This window comes from Henckelia pumila, unplaced genomic scaffold (genome assembly GCF_033568475.1).
Source record: "Henckelia pumila isolate YLH828 unplaced genomic scaffold, ASM3356847v2 CTG_461:::fragment_3, whole genome shotgun sequence".
In the NCBI taxonomy this organism is placed as follows: domain Eukaryota; kingdom Viridiplantae; phylum Streptophyta; class Magnoliopsida; order Lamiales; family Gesneriaceae; genus Henckelia; species Henckelia pumila.
The window spans coordinates 204,271-219,698 of NW_027331831.1; the positions used below are offsets into that span (position 1 = coordinate 204,271).

Sequence of the window (15,428 nt, forward strand, 5' to 3'; positions counted from 1 at the left end):
ATCTTGAAGAATGAAATTTTATTTTGAAAAGCAAAACCCTAACCAAACGAGAAAGAAGAAGTGAATGGATAAAGTATACCGACAGAGCTTAATAATGAGGGGTAGGTGAGAGTCAAAGTCTTTTTTTATTATTTTTGTTTTATTGTGAGGGTCAAAAGAGTAATTTCAATACATGTGACATGTCATCTTGTTCCGTAAATCAAACAGATAATTCCCCATAATTTAAGGATTGTTCCATATATGTAACATTTTGAGCCGATAAACCTTAGTCATCTTGGTGCATTTGCAAACGATAAATATCAAGTTCACAATGACATGTCATCTTGTGCCTTAAATCGAACAGATTATTTTGAATATGTATCGGGTTATTCCAAATATCTGCAGTGTATTATATATGATTTTGGGGCATGCCTTTTTGTTCCTCAAATCGAAAAGATTATTTTTTACAAGGCTAAGATTGTTCCTAATACATGAAATTTTTCTCCAAAGGCACTTTCACTAGGAGAGTATGATCCACATGGCCCACAATATTTGTCCTACAATTGGAATACATTGTTCTCGATTTAATAATATTTATCTCATCCATGCGTACTAGTTGTGCTCGATCCCTCACTAACTTGTTCTTAAAGATGTGTGGAATTATAGCAAATGTTAGTCCTTAAAGACGAGAAACATCATATTAAACAAGTTATGAGTTTGTATTTTGGACAATATACCCCTACTATATACATTGGGTGACAATGGACATCCCCAAATGGTGCTCTCATTGGGTCATGGTCAATGTCTTTCTCCTACACCTTAGACAATGTAGAGCACAATACATTACTAGACAAACACTTGGAACAAATTGGTTCCTATCAATCTCTAAGGATTGAAAACTCCTCTCCACTTGTGTCATGCAGTGTATTACATGATTTTGGTGCATGTTAACATGGGCATGCCCTATTGTTCCTCAAATCGAAAAGATTATTCTTTATAAGGCTAAGATTGTTCCTAATACATGAAATTTTGCTCCAAATGCACTTTCACTAGGAGAGTGTGATCCACATGGCCCACAATGTTTGTCCTACAAGTGGAACACATTGTTCTCGATTTAATAATATTTATCTCATCCATGCGTACTAGTTGTGCTCGATCCCTCACTGACTTGTTCTTAAAGATGAGTGGAATTATAGCAAATTTTAGTCCTTAAAGACGAGAAACATCATATTAAACAAGTTATGATTTTGTATTTTGGACAATATACCCCTACTATATACATTGGGTGTCCATGGACATCCCCAAATGGTGCTCTCATTGGATCATGGTCAATGTCTTTCTCCTACACCTTAGACAATGTAGAGCACAATACATTACTAGACAAACACTTGGAACAAATTGGTTCCTATCAATCTCTAAGGATTGAAAACTCCTCTTCACTTGTGTCATGCAGTGTATTACATGATTTTAGGACATGTTAATATGGGCATGTCTTATTGTTCCTCAAATCAAAAATATTATTCTTTATAAGGCTAAGATTGTTCCTAATACATGAAATTTTGCTCCAAAGGAACTTTCACTAGGAGAGTGTGATCCACATGGCCCACAATGTTTGTCTTACAATTGGAACACATTGTTCTCGATTTAATATTATTTATCTCATCCATGCGTACTAGTTGTGCTCGATCCCTCACTGACTTGTTCTTAAAGATGAGTGGAATTATAGCAAATTTTAGTCCTTAAAGAAGAGAAACATCATATTAAACAAGTTATGAGTTTGTATTTTGGACAATATACCCCTACTATATACATTGGGTGTCAATGGACATCCCCAAATGGTGCTCTCATTGGGTCATGGTCAATGTCTTTCTCCTACACCTTAGACAATGTAGAGTACAATATATTACTAAACAAACACTTGGAACAAATTGGTTCCTATCAATCTCTAAGGATTGAAAACTCCTCTCCACTTGTGTCATGCAGTGTATTACATGATTTTGGTGCATGTTAACATGGGCATGCCTTTTTGTTCTTGAAATCGAAAATATTATTCTTTATAAGGCTAAGATTGTTCCTAATACATGAAATTTTGCTCCAAATGCACTTTCACGAAGAGAGTGTGATCCACATGGTCCACAATGTTTGTCCTACAATTGGAACACATTGTTCTTGATTTAATAATATTTATCTCATCCATGCATACTAGTTTTGCTCGATCCCTCATTGACTTGTTTTTAAAGATGTGTGGAATTATAGCAAATTTTAGTCCTTAAAGATGAGAAACATCATATTAAACAAGTTATGAGTTTGTATTTTGGACAATATACCCTTACTATATACATTGGGTGTCAATGGACATCCCCAAATGGTGCTCTCATTGGTTCATGGTCAATGTCTTTCTCCTACACCTTAGACAATGTATAGCACAATACATTACTAGACAAACACTTGGAACAAATTGGTTCCTATCAATCTCTAAGGATTGAAAACTCCTCTCCACTTGTGTCATGCAGTGTATTACATAATTTTGGTGCATGTTAACATGGGCATGCCTTTTTGTTCCTGAAATCGAAAATATTATTCTTTATAAGGCTAAGATTGTTCCTAATACATGAAATTTTGTTCCAAAGGCACTTTCACTAGGAGAGTGTGATCCACATGGCCCACAATGTTTGTCCTACAATTGGAACATATTGTTCTCGATTTAATAATATTTATCCCATCCATGCGTACTAGTTGTGCTCGATCCCTCACTGACTTGTTCTTAAAGATGTGTGCAATTATAGCAAATTTTAGTCCTTAAAGATGAGAAACATCATATTAAACAAGTTATGAGTTTGTATTTTGGATAATATACCCCTACTATATACATTGGGTGTCAATGGACATCCCCAAATGGTGCTCTCATTGGGTCATGGTCAATGTCTTTTTTCTACACCTTAGACAATGTAGAGCACAATACATTACTAGACAAACACTTGGAACAAATTGGTTCCTATCAATCTCTAAGGATTGAAAAGCTCCTCTCCACTTGTGTCATGCAGTGTATTACATGATTTTGGTGCATGTTAACATGGGCATGCCTTTTGTTCCTGAAATCGAAAATATTATTCTTTATAAGGCTAAGATTGTTCCTAATACATGAAATTTTGCTCCAAAGGCACTTTCACTAGGAGAGTGTGATCCACATGGCCCATAATGTTTGTCCTACAATTGGAAAATATTGTTCTCGATTTAATAATATTTATCCCATCAATGTGTACTAGTTGGGCTCAATCCCTCACTGACTTGTTCTTAAAGATGTGTGGAATTATAGCAAATTTTAGTCCTTAAAGACAGAAACATCATATTAAACAAGTTATGAGTTTATATTTTGGACAATATACCCCTACTATATACATTGGGTGTCAATGTACATCCCCAAATGGTGCTCTTATTGGGTCATGGTCAATGTCTTTCTCCTACACCTTAGACAATGTAGAACACAATACATTACTAGACAAACACTTGGAACAAATTGGTTCCTATAAATCTCTAAGAATTGAAAACTCCTCTCCACTAGTGTCATGCAGTGTATTATATGATTTTGGTGCATGTTAACATGGACATGCGTTATTGTTCCTCAAATCGAAAAGATTATTCTTTATAAGGCTAAGATTATTTCTAATACATGAAATTTTGCTCCAAAGGAACTTTCACTAGGAGAGTGTGATCCACATGGCCCACAATGTTTGTCCTACAATTGGAACACATTGTTCTCGATTTAATAATATTTATCCCATCCATGCGTACTAGTTGTTCCAATGAAATGTCATATTGTGCCTTAAATCGAACAAATTATTCTGAATATGTTTTGGGTTGTTCCAAATATCTGACATTTAGACCCGATATTAATTTCACTAAGAGAGACTGATCTCGATGACCCAAATGATAGTCCTCAAATTTGGGACAAATTGTGCTCGATTAAATCTAATGTGTCCTATTACCGAGTACTAGTTGAGCCCGAACTCACTAACCATATTTTATATGATTAGTGGTAATGAAGTACATGATTCTGAGTTATTTACCATTCGTTCTTAATTTTTCTAAATCTATGATACTTTCATCCTAAATTTAATTTTACAAAATATGAGTTTAATCGAACTTGTTTCATCCCAAATAGAGTTTTACAAAATAATTTAAACATACTTACGTACTGTATCTCCATAAACCATAAAAGCATAGAAAGATTATACATGTTAATCAAAGTTATTTTACAGCATTCCCCTTTCGTGACATAAAATACTTGCATCTACTCTTGCACGGTAGGTGTCCATCTTCACAGTCTTTTGATATGTCCACATTTCATCTGAGTCACAGGCTAGACACTCTACCCACATACATGCATAAAAACCACAGTCAAGTGTTTCGCCTTGATGATGCATACGCTCCCTCAGCACATCAGAGTCGGGCATGATGAAATTTGAATGATAACGAACTCAACCAACCAAAAAACGTGCCTTCAAAGATAAATATTATCAAAATGCATTTATAAAATTCACATAACATGGCACAACGAAGACTCACCAAAGTTCTACATGCCCCTAGGTTGAACGAATCGGGAAGTGAATTCCACATTTTGAATATCTCTTCCTTTGCGTGAAACACTAGCAGAAACCAATGCACTCTGCTATTGATTGAAAAAATGAGGTATTTGCATCTCTTAAATAAATCACCATTCATTTTCTGCAAAAATAACTTCGAGGCAGAAGAGAGTCGCGAAAAAAAGGAGCCGTAATCATTTTTTTGAACCTTTATTTTTTTCCAAAATTTTTTGAGGTGCTCAAACAATTCTGCCTGCAAACAAAAGAACAAGAAAATTGAAAAACTAACTCAAGTGTATAGTATATCAAACGTAAAATATTTAAATTTTACTAACCTGCACCAAAGTGTCCATGCAAAATATTTCATTTCCATTGTCCAAACTTTACTTTTCCATCATGCGCATTTGAACATTTATAATCTCATGACTAACAAGCTTACCAAACAAGAAATCACAGAAAACGGACCCTGGTAAATGGACAATTTTGTCTTGCCAAACATCAACACTACAAGAAAATATGAATTATTTTGTATTCAAAAAATATCCCAAAAAAAAGATTAAAAAATACACGATATTTCAGATAAAAAGTCATACGCTATGTCAACACTCGAAAGATATTCTGTCAGCAACTTTTTCTCATCGTCAGTGGCTTCTTCATGTCCACAAAAATCTGTTCTACCTTGATATTCACAAGTTCAAGACTTACTCAAGTCGTTATCAGGTAGCTCCTCAACATCAATTACTTTATTTGCCTACGTCATAATACACAAAGATGGTAAAAAACAATAAAGATTTCCAAGAATTAAAATATAGGACTTCAATATCAAATAATCAAGGTTAAAGTAGGTTCCTATCAAAGTCACACCTTTTTTCTGCTCTTCCTCTTTGGCGTGGTACTGGGTGGAGTCACGAACATTGACGGTTTTCTTTTCTTTACCCGATCACCCCTCGTTCTGACATTATCGACAATAGAAGATTGGAAATTAATGACTTTCTCAACCTTTTCAGAATTATTGTCAGTCTCGTCCAACCCATCACTTTTGTCTGAAGTATCCTCATCAATACGACTTTCAACCACATTGGTTGAAATATCACCCGCAGAAACATTATTCTCTTTAACCACTTTTGTTACAATATTATCCAACAACTTATCTATCTCATTCAGATCTTTACTACTACCGTCACATGATCCGTTAAGAGAATTCTCTCCATCGGCTTTGCTTTTTTCCATTTTCATGTCACCACTTTCTTCATTTTTATCTCTCTCAAGCTCAGCACCAACAACTCCTTTTTCATCCCCCAAGTCATCAACACCTATACTTTCTTTCATCTCAAATTCGACACAAGCCACACCCTTTCCCTTATCCAATCCGTCAGCACATACATCTTCACCCTTCTTAAATTCACAAATATCTGGAATTTTGGTCTCAACCAATTTCTGAACAACCTCACCTTCTACATTCACATTTTCAGATAAACCAACACTTTTACTCGTAACCATTTGGTCATCATCTGCCCTTTTTTCCTTCAACGAGTAATCAACAGAATTATGGACAGGCACATCAAAAAAATCAAAAGAATTACCACCTTGGTCATGTCTCAAAATCAACTCTTCTTCTTCAATTGTCTTATCGGCCCCATCAACACCGTCATCAGAACTCGGATTATTGTCAACTACAACATCATTTCCTTTGCCATTTTGAGCAACTATCTTCTCCAATACTACATTTTCTTTCACATCAAACAGCTTCCTCTTCGCTCCAACTCTTTCATGTTTCAACTGTGCACAAATGCGTTTCAACATTTTTATCTCAGTCATTTGTTTCTTCACCGTTTTGTCGAGTTCACAATTATCTGGACTGCCTCCTTGTTCCTTCAAAACCGGCAGCACCAACTACAATAATAAACAAATTAATACAGAATGATTTTTTATTTCTAAAAATATCAAATAAAGGATGCTACTAGAATTACGTTGTTGTCCAATAATATTTCCTCCTTTGGAAAGGGATATATTGACAAAACCTGATCGAAAAATAAATATATATATTAATGCTCCTGCATTCAAAATAGGATAAGTAATATGAAAGATACCTTGGTTGAAGATATGGAATCGAAAACCGATTCAGCTTTGACAGCATCCAAATGGATCTTGCTTTTTTCAAAACGAAACAAACGAGGAAAGATATGAACACCATGTGGTACACCTAATGATGGCACTCTCTCGTAAAACCAAGCCTAAGCCAAAAATTATATATTTAAACAAATTCAAGAAATTAATAGCATAATAACTGATAGAACTTAATACTCACCATCAATCCAACTGTGCAACCATCCAAGTAAAGTTTGCTTCCTTGATTATCTAATTCTCGGTAAAGAAACCGAAACGCAGCATCTCCCCAAGCAAACTTAAAAAATGTGCTCAGGTCATCCATATAAGGAAAAATAAAACCAGGAGTAATATAATTACCGGTGGAGAATATTACACAATTGAATACAAAAAAAATAAACATCTGAACAAAATCATCAATGTCAGCTTCGACATTACTACTCGCAAGTGAAACAAGCTTCTTTTTTATAACAATCCTGTGAGTGTTGCTTATTTTTCCTTCGAAGTGTCGAGACAGGAAGCTTGATTCAAGCTTGAGGTCCAAATCAACTTGTTGACCTCTCTGATGCAAACCAAGCACGATGGAGAAGTCTCTTGACGTGAAAGGAATGAAAATATCACCACCAACAATGAAAGAGCACGAAGGGCTATCAAATCTTTTAAAGAGATAGTCTACTCTGCCACTACTCACAGGAAGAACTGGCATGTCTATCCATTTACCAACTGGAGTATCCTTTATCCTACTGAGTTGTTTGTTCCCTACAATCGGCTTCAACTCTTCCATGATTTTTTACAATAAGCAGGGGAACATCGTGTAAATATTACCTTTCCATTATTCATCAACTCAACATCATCATTTATTTCCTCTTCATCGGCCATTTCTAATATTTAAAAATTTGTACAAAATATTATCATTATCAAATCAAATAATAAAATATGGAATGTTCAAGAACAACTCAATCATATTTGGGAACACTTTACAATATATTTTCAAAAACTGGTCATTTGTCGAATTAGCTAAATAAAACTATCCAATATAAATTCACAACAACAAAACCGTCAAATTTCATAATAAAATGACATTCATTGACAAAGATTGATGTTCTAAATCAAGATATACTTTAACAAACATCTTCAAGAACAAAACCCTAACAATTGGGGATAAAATATATATCATGAAGAACTGTAACAAATAAATACGAAATTCAGAATAATCATTCTAATTTTTCGACAAAAATATCAATCAAAACATAACAAATTATGCAAAAAATAAAAGTACCAACACATTTGACAACAAAACCCTAAAAAATTTGGACAAAACAAAACTAGAAAAGATTTTAAAAATTAAATGAGACCAAAATTATTCATCAAAACGCTAAAATTGTGGGTTACTGGCGAAAAATAATACATTGTGGTCGATTTCAATAATAGAATACATGTTTAACCTGTTTCGGATTTCTTCTTCTTCTTCTTCTTCTTCTTCTTCTTCTTCTTCTTCTTCATCATATTCGGCGATTTTTTTTCCTTCCTCACTTTACCAGTGCCTGAACCTGACTTCTCTTTCGAATGTTTGTCTCTCCTCGTCATCGGTGCCATCATCAAAACTAAGAAGATTGCCGTAAAGATCAGTGCTTTCTGTCGTCGAAGAAGAATTGGTTGATGAAGGAGGGAAATAAGCGTATGACTCTGATAATATTAAATATTTTAAAAATAAAAAAAGGGTATTGTGGGGTTTTCAAAAAAATTGGGGGTAGTTTGGTCAATTGGTCACGAATAGGGAGCTCAAACATATTGCAAGCATTTGTCAGGGAGCTAGAACACATAAACTCTTACACAGAGACTGAGAAATCATATGAGTTTCCCCTTGGAAATTTATCGAGAGTTTCCCCTTTGAAGTTTATGATATTACGTTCTTAAAAAACAAAAAAAAAATATTTAAAAACCATTGATTTGAAATCGGACAAACCATGAAACCAAACACCAACCTTCTTAATATTAGTATATAAACATATTATCTGGTGGGGCCTGTATATATATTTTAAAATTTTAGTAGATATATAAAATTATAAAATATGATTACACATACTAAATCGCACCATAATCTAGGTGGAATAATTACACATTCTAATACTATTTATTAAACGTCACGTGTTTAGAGTCTTCGGTCTTCACCAATATTTTTTAAGAAAAGTACCTTCATAAAAATTATAAAATCAAATTTATGTAAAATATTAAAAACACAAAAGAAATTCAATCAAATAATTTTTTTTTAAAAAAACACATAAATTATATTACCGTGAAATAATAATGAATTATTTCACAGGTAAGTCATGTAGAAACAGAGAGTATAAATTGTAGGGAAGAGTAACATGGCGATTCATGTGCAATACGGAATGCTCAGTCACCCTCCTCCTGCTGCAAACCACCGCGATTTTGGTATTAAATTTCATGGGACCCTTACGTAAAATTTTCTATTATTAATAATATTATATTGTTTGAATTTTTTTTTATATGAGAGGCAAATTAAATTCAATAATTATATTTGGTAAACACGTCTCATATAATTTTGTAATGCCACATGCTTCTATATAATAAAATATTTATGAGTCGCATTCAAAGATGGTAAAGTGTACTTAGTGAACTTTACTATATCCAACCATCTTCCTTCACCTGTCCTTCTGTACATTTATGCCTAGCTATCAACTTAAATGTCATGTTGAAAAAATGAAAAAAAATATAAAACTTGATTTTGACTAGGGCACATGCCATTCCTTGATTTACGGGTAGTTATTTTTGCCAAATGTGACTCGTAGATTTTCGTACATATAAAAACAAAGGAACTCTAGAATGATACCTCTTTGATTAAAAGAAGTACACTTAAACAAAATAACAAGAGTTGATTTAATTAAATTCTGACATCAAGTTTGTAAGATTCACCAATTGCTGGAATTTTATCAAAAATTATAACTGACGATAATATGAAAAAATAGTTTTTTTTGTCATTAACTTGTCCATATTTTTATTTTGGTTCATTAAAATTTTGATTTTGGTACGCTACTTTTAATTTTTAATTATTTTGCGGACATATCAATTAGCTACTATGTTAGGAATTGGACCAAAATACATAGGATATTGTAGCAGTACTACAAGGCCAACCATTACTGTCAAAGCTGCTGTATGATCTAAAAATTAAAATTTTATGTATCAAAACTAAAATTTTAAAAATTAATGGACCAAAACAAAAAAAATGGATAAGTTAATAGATAAAAAAATAAGTTTTTCAGATAATGGTACAATTCAAATCTTCTAAACTACAGCTCAAACGTCACTTTCGATTAGTCTACCCAACAAAAGCAATTATTACACCAACAAAGCTTCATCTTCTTTGTACGGCTTGAAGTGACTTGTTGTGCGATAGAACTCACATATCTCCGGAATAATATGATATTATAAAGTTTGGATATAAATCCTCATGGATTTACTTTTTTACTTTTAACTAAAAAGTTCTCACACAAATTGAGATACACATATTACTTACATCTCATTATCTTTCTCATGTATTTCCAATGCGTGGGACTTTGATTGTATTCTCAACATGACCATTCGATCATCATTCGAGCATCGTTTGATATTGATCCACTAGTAAAAGATAGCATATAATTTGTGTAGATTTAAAGTGCAGGGTAACCAAGGTAGCTAAATAGGATGCAAGTTTTGGGAGTGTTGATGTTTTAATTTGTACGTACAAATGCTGTCTGCTTATCTGGTTTGGTTTCTTTAGCATTAAATGGGTGTAGTTTACTTGTACGGCTCTCTCAGCCTTAGAACATGCAAATATGACTTGTGTTCCTGCCTCTACCATCATCATATCTGTGGTGCCTTCCATTCCCATGTGGCGGCCCGACCGGCCCGATTCAATCACTCTACAGTTGGCCAATTGCCCAATTCATACCTCTCTTTACCTTGAATGAGTTTTTGGACCACATTAATATTACGAGAATGAATTGAACCGGGTTTCAAATCAATATCAACACATATATATATATATAGATCCAAAAAGAAGAAAGTTCCTCCAAGTTGAGATTTTATCAAAACTTATAACCAGTTTTTCTATTAAAAAAATGTATATCCGATTAATTATGTCACAAGGGAGATTGAATAGCCCAGATTCACTATAATATCACTTGAAGGAAAAATATATATATATAGTTGAATATCTTGATCATTATACAAACTTAGCTGATATTTTTTTTACTAGCAAAACATGCATCAAAGTAAATATTTTAGTGATTTGAAATATATATGTTAGTCTTATTTAATTGCATCTGAGACGATTATATGTGAAAATAAAAAATAAGTAGTTATTGTTTTTCTTTGAATTTGCAGGTTGATCTCCTTAGATTTCATAAAATAAACCTTGATCAAGGTTCTTGAATGCCTTCAAAATATAAGAAGAACTAAGGGCATGCAGTCACTAAAAATCAAGAAAATTATATTTATAATTTATATAGTTTGGGAAAACCCTCAATAGGTCGCACGGGAGCTTGCACTCCAAATTCGTCAACGTACAATTTGTAAATTTAGAGTCGATTTTCAAAATTTTAAGCTTCACCCATTATTGTGGACTATAAAACTTGTAAGAATTTTAGTAAACTACATTTGTTTGGACATATTTGTAATCTGTTGGCTCGAGACAAAGAGTCAAACCTGAAAAGTATCACATGGAATTCTGCATGGATTCACTAATATTAGATTTTTTCTATTTTTTCTGACAATAATATATATTATTTCAAGAATCCCAATTCCAACATAGAGAAAAAACCAAACCCTCGTCACGATTCGTACTTATTTAGTACAAAATAGTTTCGAGTCCGTGATTCACCACAACTGCCTTTTAGGATCCATGGACATTAAAATTGTATTTAATTTCTCCCATAAAAAGATTCATATTTATTTGTTACTTATTCTTTTTAGTTCACTTTCTTTAACTGAAATTTAGAGTATAAAAAATCAACATTTTCCCATTTTAATTAAGGAAAAAATTCTTCAAGTGTCACGCCCTAGCTAGGTCTAGCTAGATCACCCTATATAGGAGCGCAACTGCACAGTAATTAATATTTGCTAGCAATTACTTTATATTCATAATCATTCTAGCTAGCTACCCACATTTTTTTTTATAATTGTAAAATAACGATAAAAAAATACTCGGCCACTCCGATTTGATGAAATTGGCCGCACTATATGATGAATTACAGCAAAGTTTCAGGGTTGTAAAATACTCAAAAAATTGATTAATAGAGTGACAATTGAAAATAAAAGAAAATAGATTGGTGAACATGATGTTGAGGCATGAAACCGACTCCAAACAATGAAAGCTAAGTGTGAGGCCACCATCTATAGGAATACATTTTCTTGTTCTAACACATATGCCTAAACACTACTCTAACAAGAAAAACATTATCTCTATTACTATATATATGTTAACATTAATATATTAATAATTAAGAAATTATGATAATATTAGCGAGACCAACTTAATTTATGTTTAATTAATGAAACTCATTTTGTTTTATTTTAAATATATATATATATAGTTTCTTTCAAGTGTCCACCTATCATGTCCACTACCATGCTCACCAATGATGTGACACTATTCTATTGGATGCGATAAAGATGTGGTCCAATAGAATAGTGTCACATCATTGGTGGGCATGGTAGTGGGCATGATAAGTGGGCACTTGAAAGAAACTCTATATATATATATATATATATATATATATATATATATATATATATATATGTCAATGTTATGTTATTTGCACCATGATTTAATACGGTCATTTAAATTAACTCTATTTCATGTATATTAATAGAGTGTATACAACATAAAATGGTGACGTAACTAATTTTTTATTGAAAATAAAATAAACACAAAACTCCTATAAAACCGTCTTACGAGAAAATTATAGAGAGCTTTCCAACTCTACTCGTGAAAAATCATTACTTTTATAAAAATATTAAATATTTTTTTACTGTAAATATGAATCGGACCGACTTGCTTTACGGATATAGATATGTTACTTCTAGCATTGATCTCACAAAAGGACCTACTCTAAAATAAATTATACATCAATTTGCATTTTAGAACCAATAATTAACAGCCATTTGTGATAGACATTGTAACTACTTTTATCCAATTAAAGAGAGAAGGAAATTTAACATGATAAAGAACTAACGGATGCATTTATTCATGTCTAATGATATATCCAATTCCAATATATTATAAATTATATTAATTGGGAAAATTTAAGTTAAATTTCACATGTAGATAGGGCCCATATTGTCACTAGGAGGACCAGCATGCTAGACTATTCATTATGGGCTTGGGCCCCACTTTGTCTTTTCCTAATTCCCCCAAGCCCAAAACACCCCATGGTATGTCCTTCGACAATGATCTCTTCCAACTAATCAGGTTTTTTTCCTAAATAAAATAATTAAATATCATTTTTTATATTCTAGTTTGTAGTTTTTTATTTTGTAAAAATTATTTATATTCTCTATTTACTACTAAAAAATTTATTTTATAAGTAGCTTAATCTATATTTGAACTAATATTATTAAAATTTAAGATAAATTAAATAGTTTGTACAAAACCATCTTTTACAATAGTTCAAGTCCGTCATAACAACCTGTTTTCCAAATAGGAATAAAAATTACATAATTCATCTTGTAAGTTGAGAAGCTTTTTTCTTTTAATTCTTTATCAAATTTCCATCAAAGTCCATTAATCTAGATTTTTTTTTTATATTTTACTATCGATCTCTTTAACATAGAGTATTAACGTGACAAGTCCCTATAGCAAAAAAAAAAAAAAAAAAAAAAAAAGCCATATTAGGACTAAAAAACAAACAAAGTTAGAGAACGAATTTCATATATAATTTTTTCCCACATAGGAGAAACGGAGTATGGTTAAAAAAAAGTATACATTCCTCGAACACCTTTAAATATTCATGACATATAATATATACATATATGTGTGTGTGAAATTAATTTGTAAAAAACATAACAATATATATTAACGAAATATAAAAGTATATATATATAGTATTTAAAATGTGACAAGTCCTTTGGCTCTTGCACCCCACAAGAACCCCATATCCCCACAAATTTTGTTAATAAATACCTCCACACACTCAATATCTTCACCACCTCCACCTTCGATCTCCTTCAAACCACCAAACTCCCCATATTTTATTTTCTTAGTTTTGTCTTCATTTTTTGCCTAAGCAACCAAATCTTGAAACTCCAAACAAGCAAAAAAAAATGGCACTCAAGAAATCTAACAAGCTCTCACAGGCAGCAACCCTAAAGCAAATCCTGAAAAGATGCTCTAGCTTAGGCAAGAAACACGGATACGACGACGAAGAGGGCCTCCCCATGGACGTTCCCAAGGGCCACTTCGCCGTCTACGTCGGAGAGAACCGAACACGATACATCGTCCCCATCTCCTTCTTGACCCACCCGGAGTTCCAGTGCCTTCTGCGGCGGGCGGAGGAAGAGTTCGGGTTCGACCACGAAATGGGGATCACTATTCCATGCGAAGAAGTTGTTTTCAGATCACTTACTTCCATGCTCAGATGAGAATTCATGCATTCTTCTGATCGATGCGAGAGAGAGATGATCCAAGATTTGGAACCGGTTCCAGTCTTTTTTTTAACATCTTTCTTGACTGTTTTCGGGGAAACCTATGTTGATTTGGTGATCCTAACTTGGGGAACGTACCAAACCCATAATGAAGTTAATTAATGACTTTTTTTTTTTGTGGGTTTGGGGATTTGTAATTAAAGTATTTGTAAGTTTCGTCGCAGAGGTGTTTGATATTACACCCTGAGATGATCAGATTATAATTATTAATTCCATTGTTCCAATTAGTAATTCAGCAATTTTACACCAATACTCTCTTCTACCTAGCTAGCCTCGTGACTAAATTAATCGTACCACTTGTGATGTATTATCAATATTATATATATTAACATAAAAACTTCTATAAAATAGTTTTCATATTCGATCCGACTCATAAACATATATATGAATCGGGTCAAATCGTCTCACATGATACGTATTCATTAATTAATTAATTATCGTTGGAAAAATTTATGATCATAAATAAAAGAATTTATTCATTTTAACAAATTATGCAAGATTTATTTACAATATTTTAAATGTGGTCTCCCTATATACTATTTATTTGATTATGTTTTTTTTTCGTTCAATAATCACAATAATTATTTATATATAATTGTGCATGTATATTAATTGATTTTTAATTAATTATGTTAAATTTTTAAAATTTGAATAAACGGAGTAGTAAATTGTTGAGGGGGGAAAAATAATAATGCAATTAGGTGGGTCTTTAATTTTGTAAAAATATTAAATAACTAGTACAATAATTAATTGTTTACAGGTTGGAAAAATGATACAATTATTTGATATAATATCCAGGGATTAAATGAATGATTAATTTGTGTAGTTGAATAGAGTACCAAAGTGATATAATTTTAATAATTCATGGAGATACATTAATATGCATGGAATAAATAGCACTTTTCACCATGTGATATATTAAAAAAACATAATTTCAAAAAAAAATATTGAAAACATAAAACCTCTGATATTAAATTAAATATCTTTTACAACCCCGCGTTTTTTATTTTTTTAAAAAATCAAGTGCAATTTGCAGGAAGTTTTACGTCTGATTTT

The 15,428-nt window shown here is 32.3% G+C and overlaps 1 protein-coding gene across 1 annotated transcript; it reads left to right on the forward strand.

Moving 5' to 3' along the window:
- The first annotated feature begins 13,847 nt into the window (after nucleotides 1–13,847).
- Nucleotides 13,848–14,530, forward strand: LOC140872206 (protein SMALL AUXIN UP-REGULATED RNA 51-like). The gene has a single exon (XM_073275000.1). It carries the CDS (start codon nucleotides 13,992–13,994, stop codon nucleotides 14,307–14,309), a length of 318 nt encoding a protein of 105 aa, XP_073131101.1. The 5' UTR covers nucleotides 13,848–13,991; the 3' UTR covers nucleotides 14,310–14,530.
- Nucleotides 14,531–15,428: the final 898 nt, after the last annotated feature.

Bases quoted from the DNA above. Each gene is read 5' to 3' on its own strand.
- LOC140872206 (XM_073275000.1), top strand. From the start codon at position 13,992: ATGGCACTCAAGAAATCTAACAAGCTCTCACAGGCAGCAACCCTAAAG.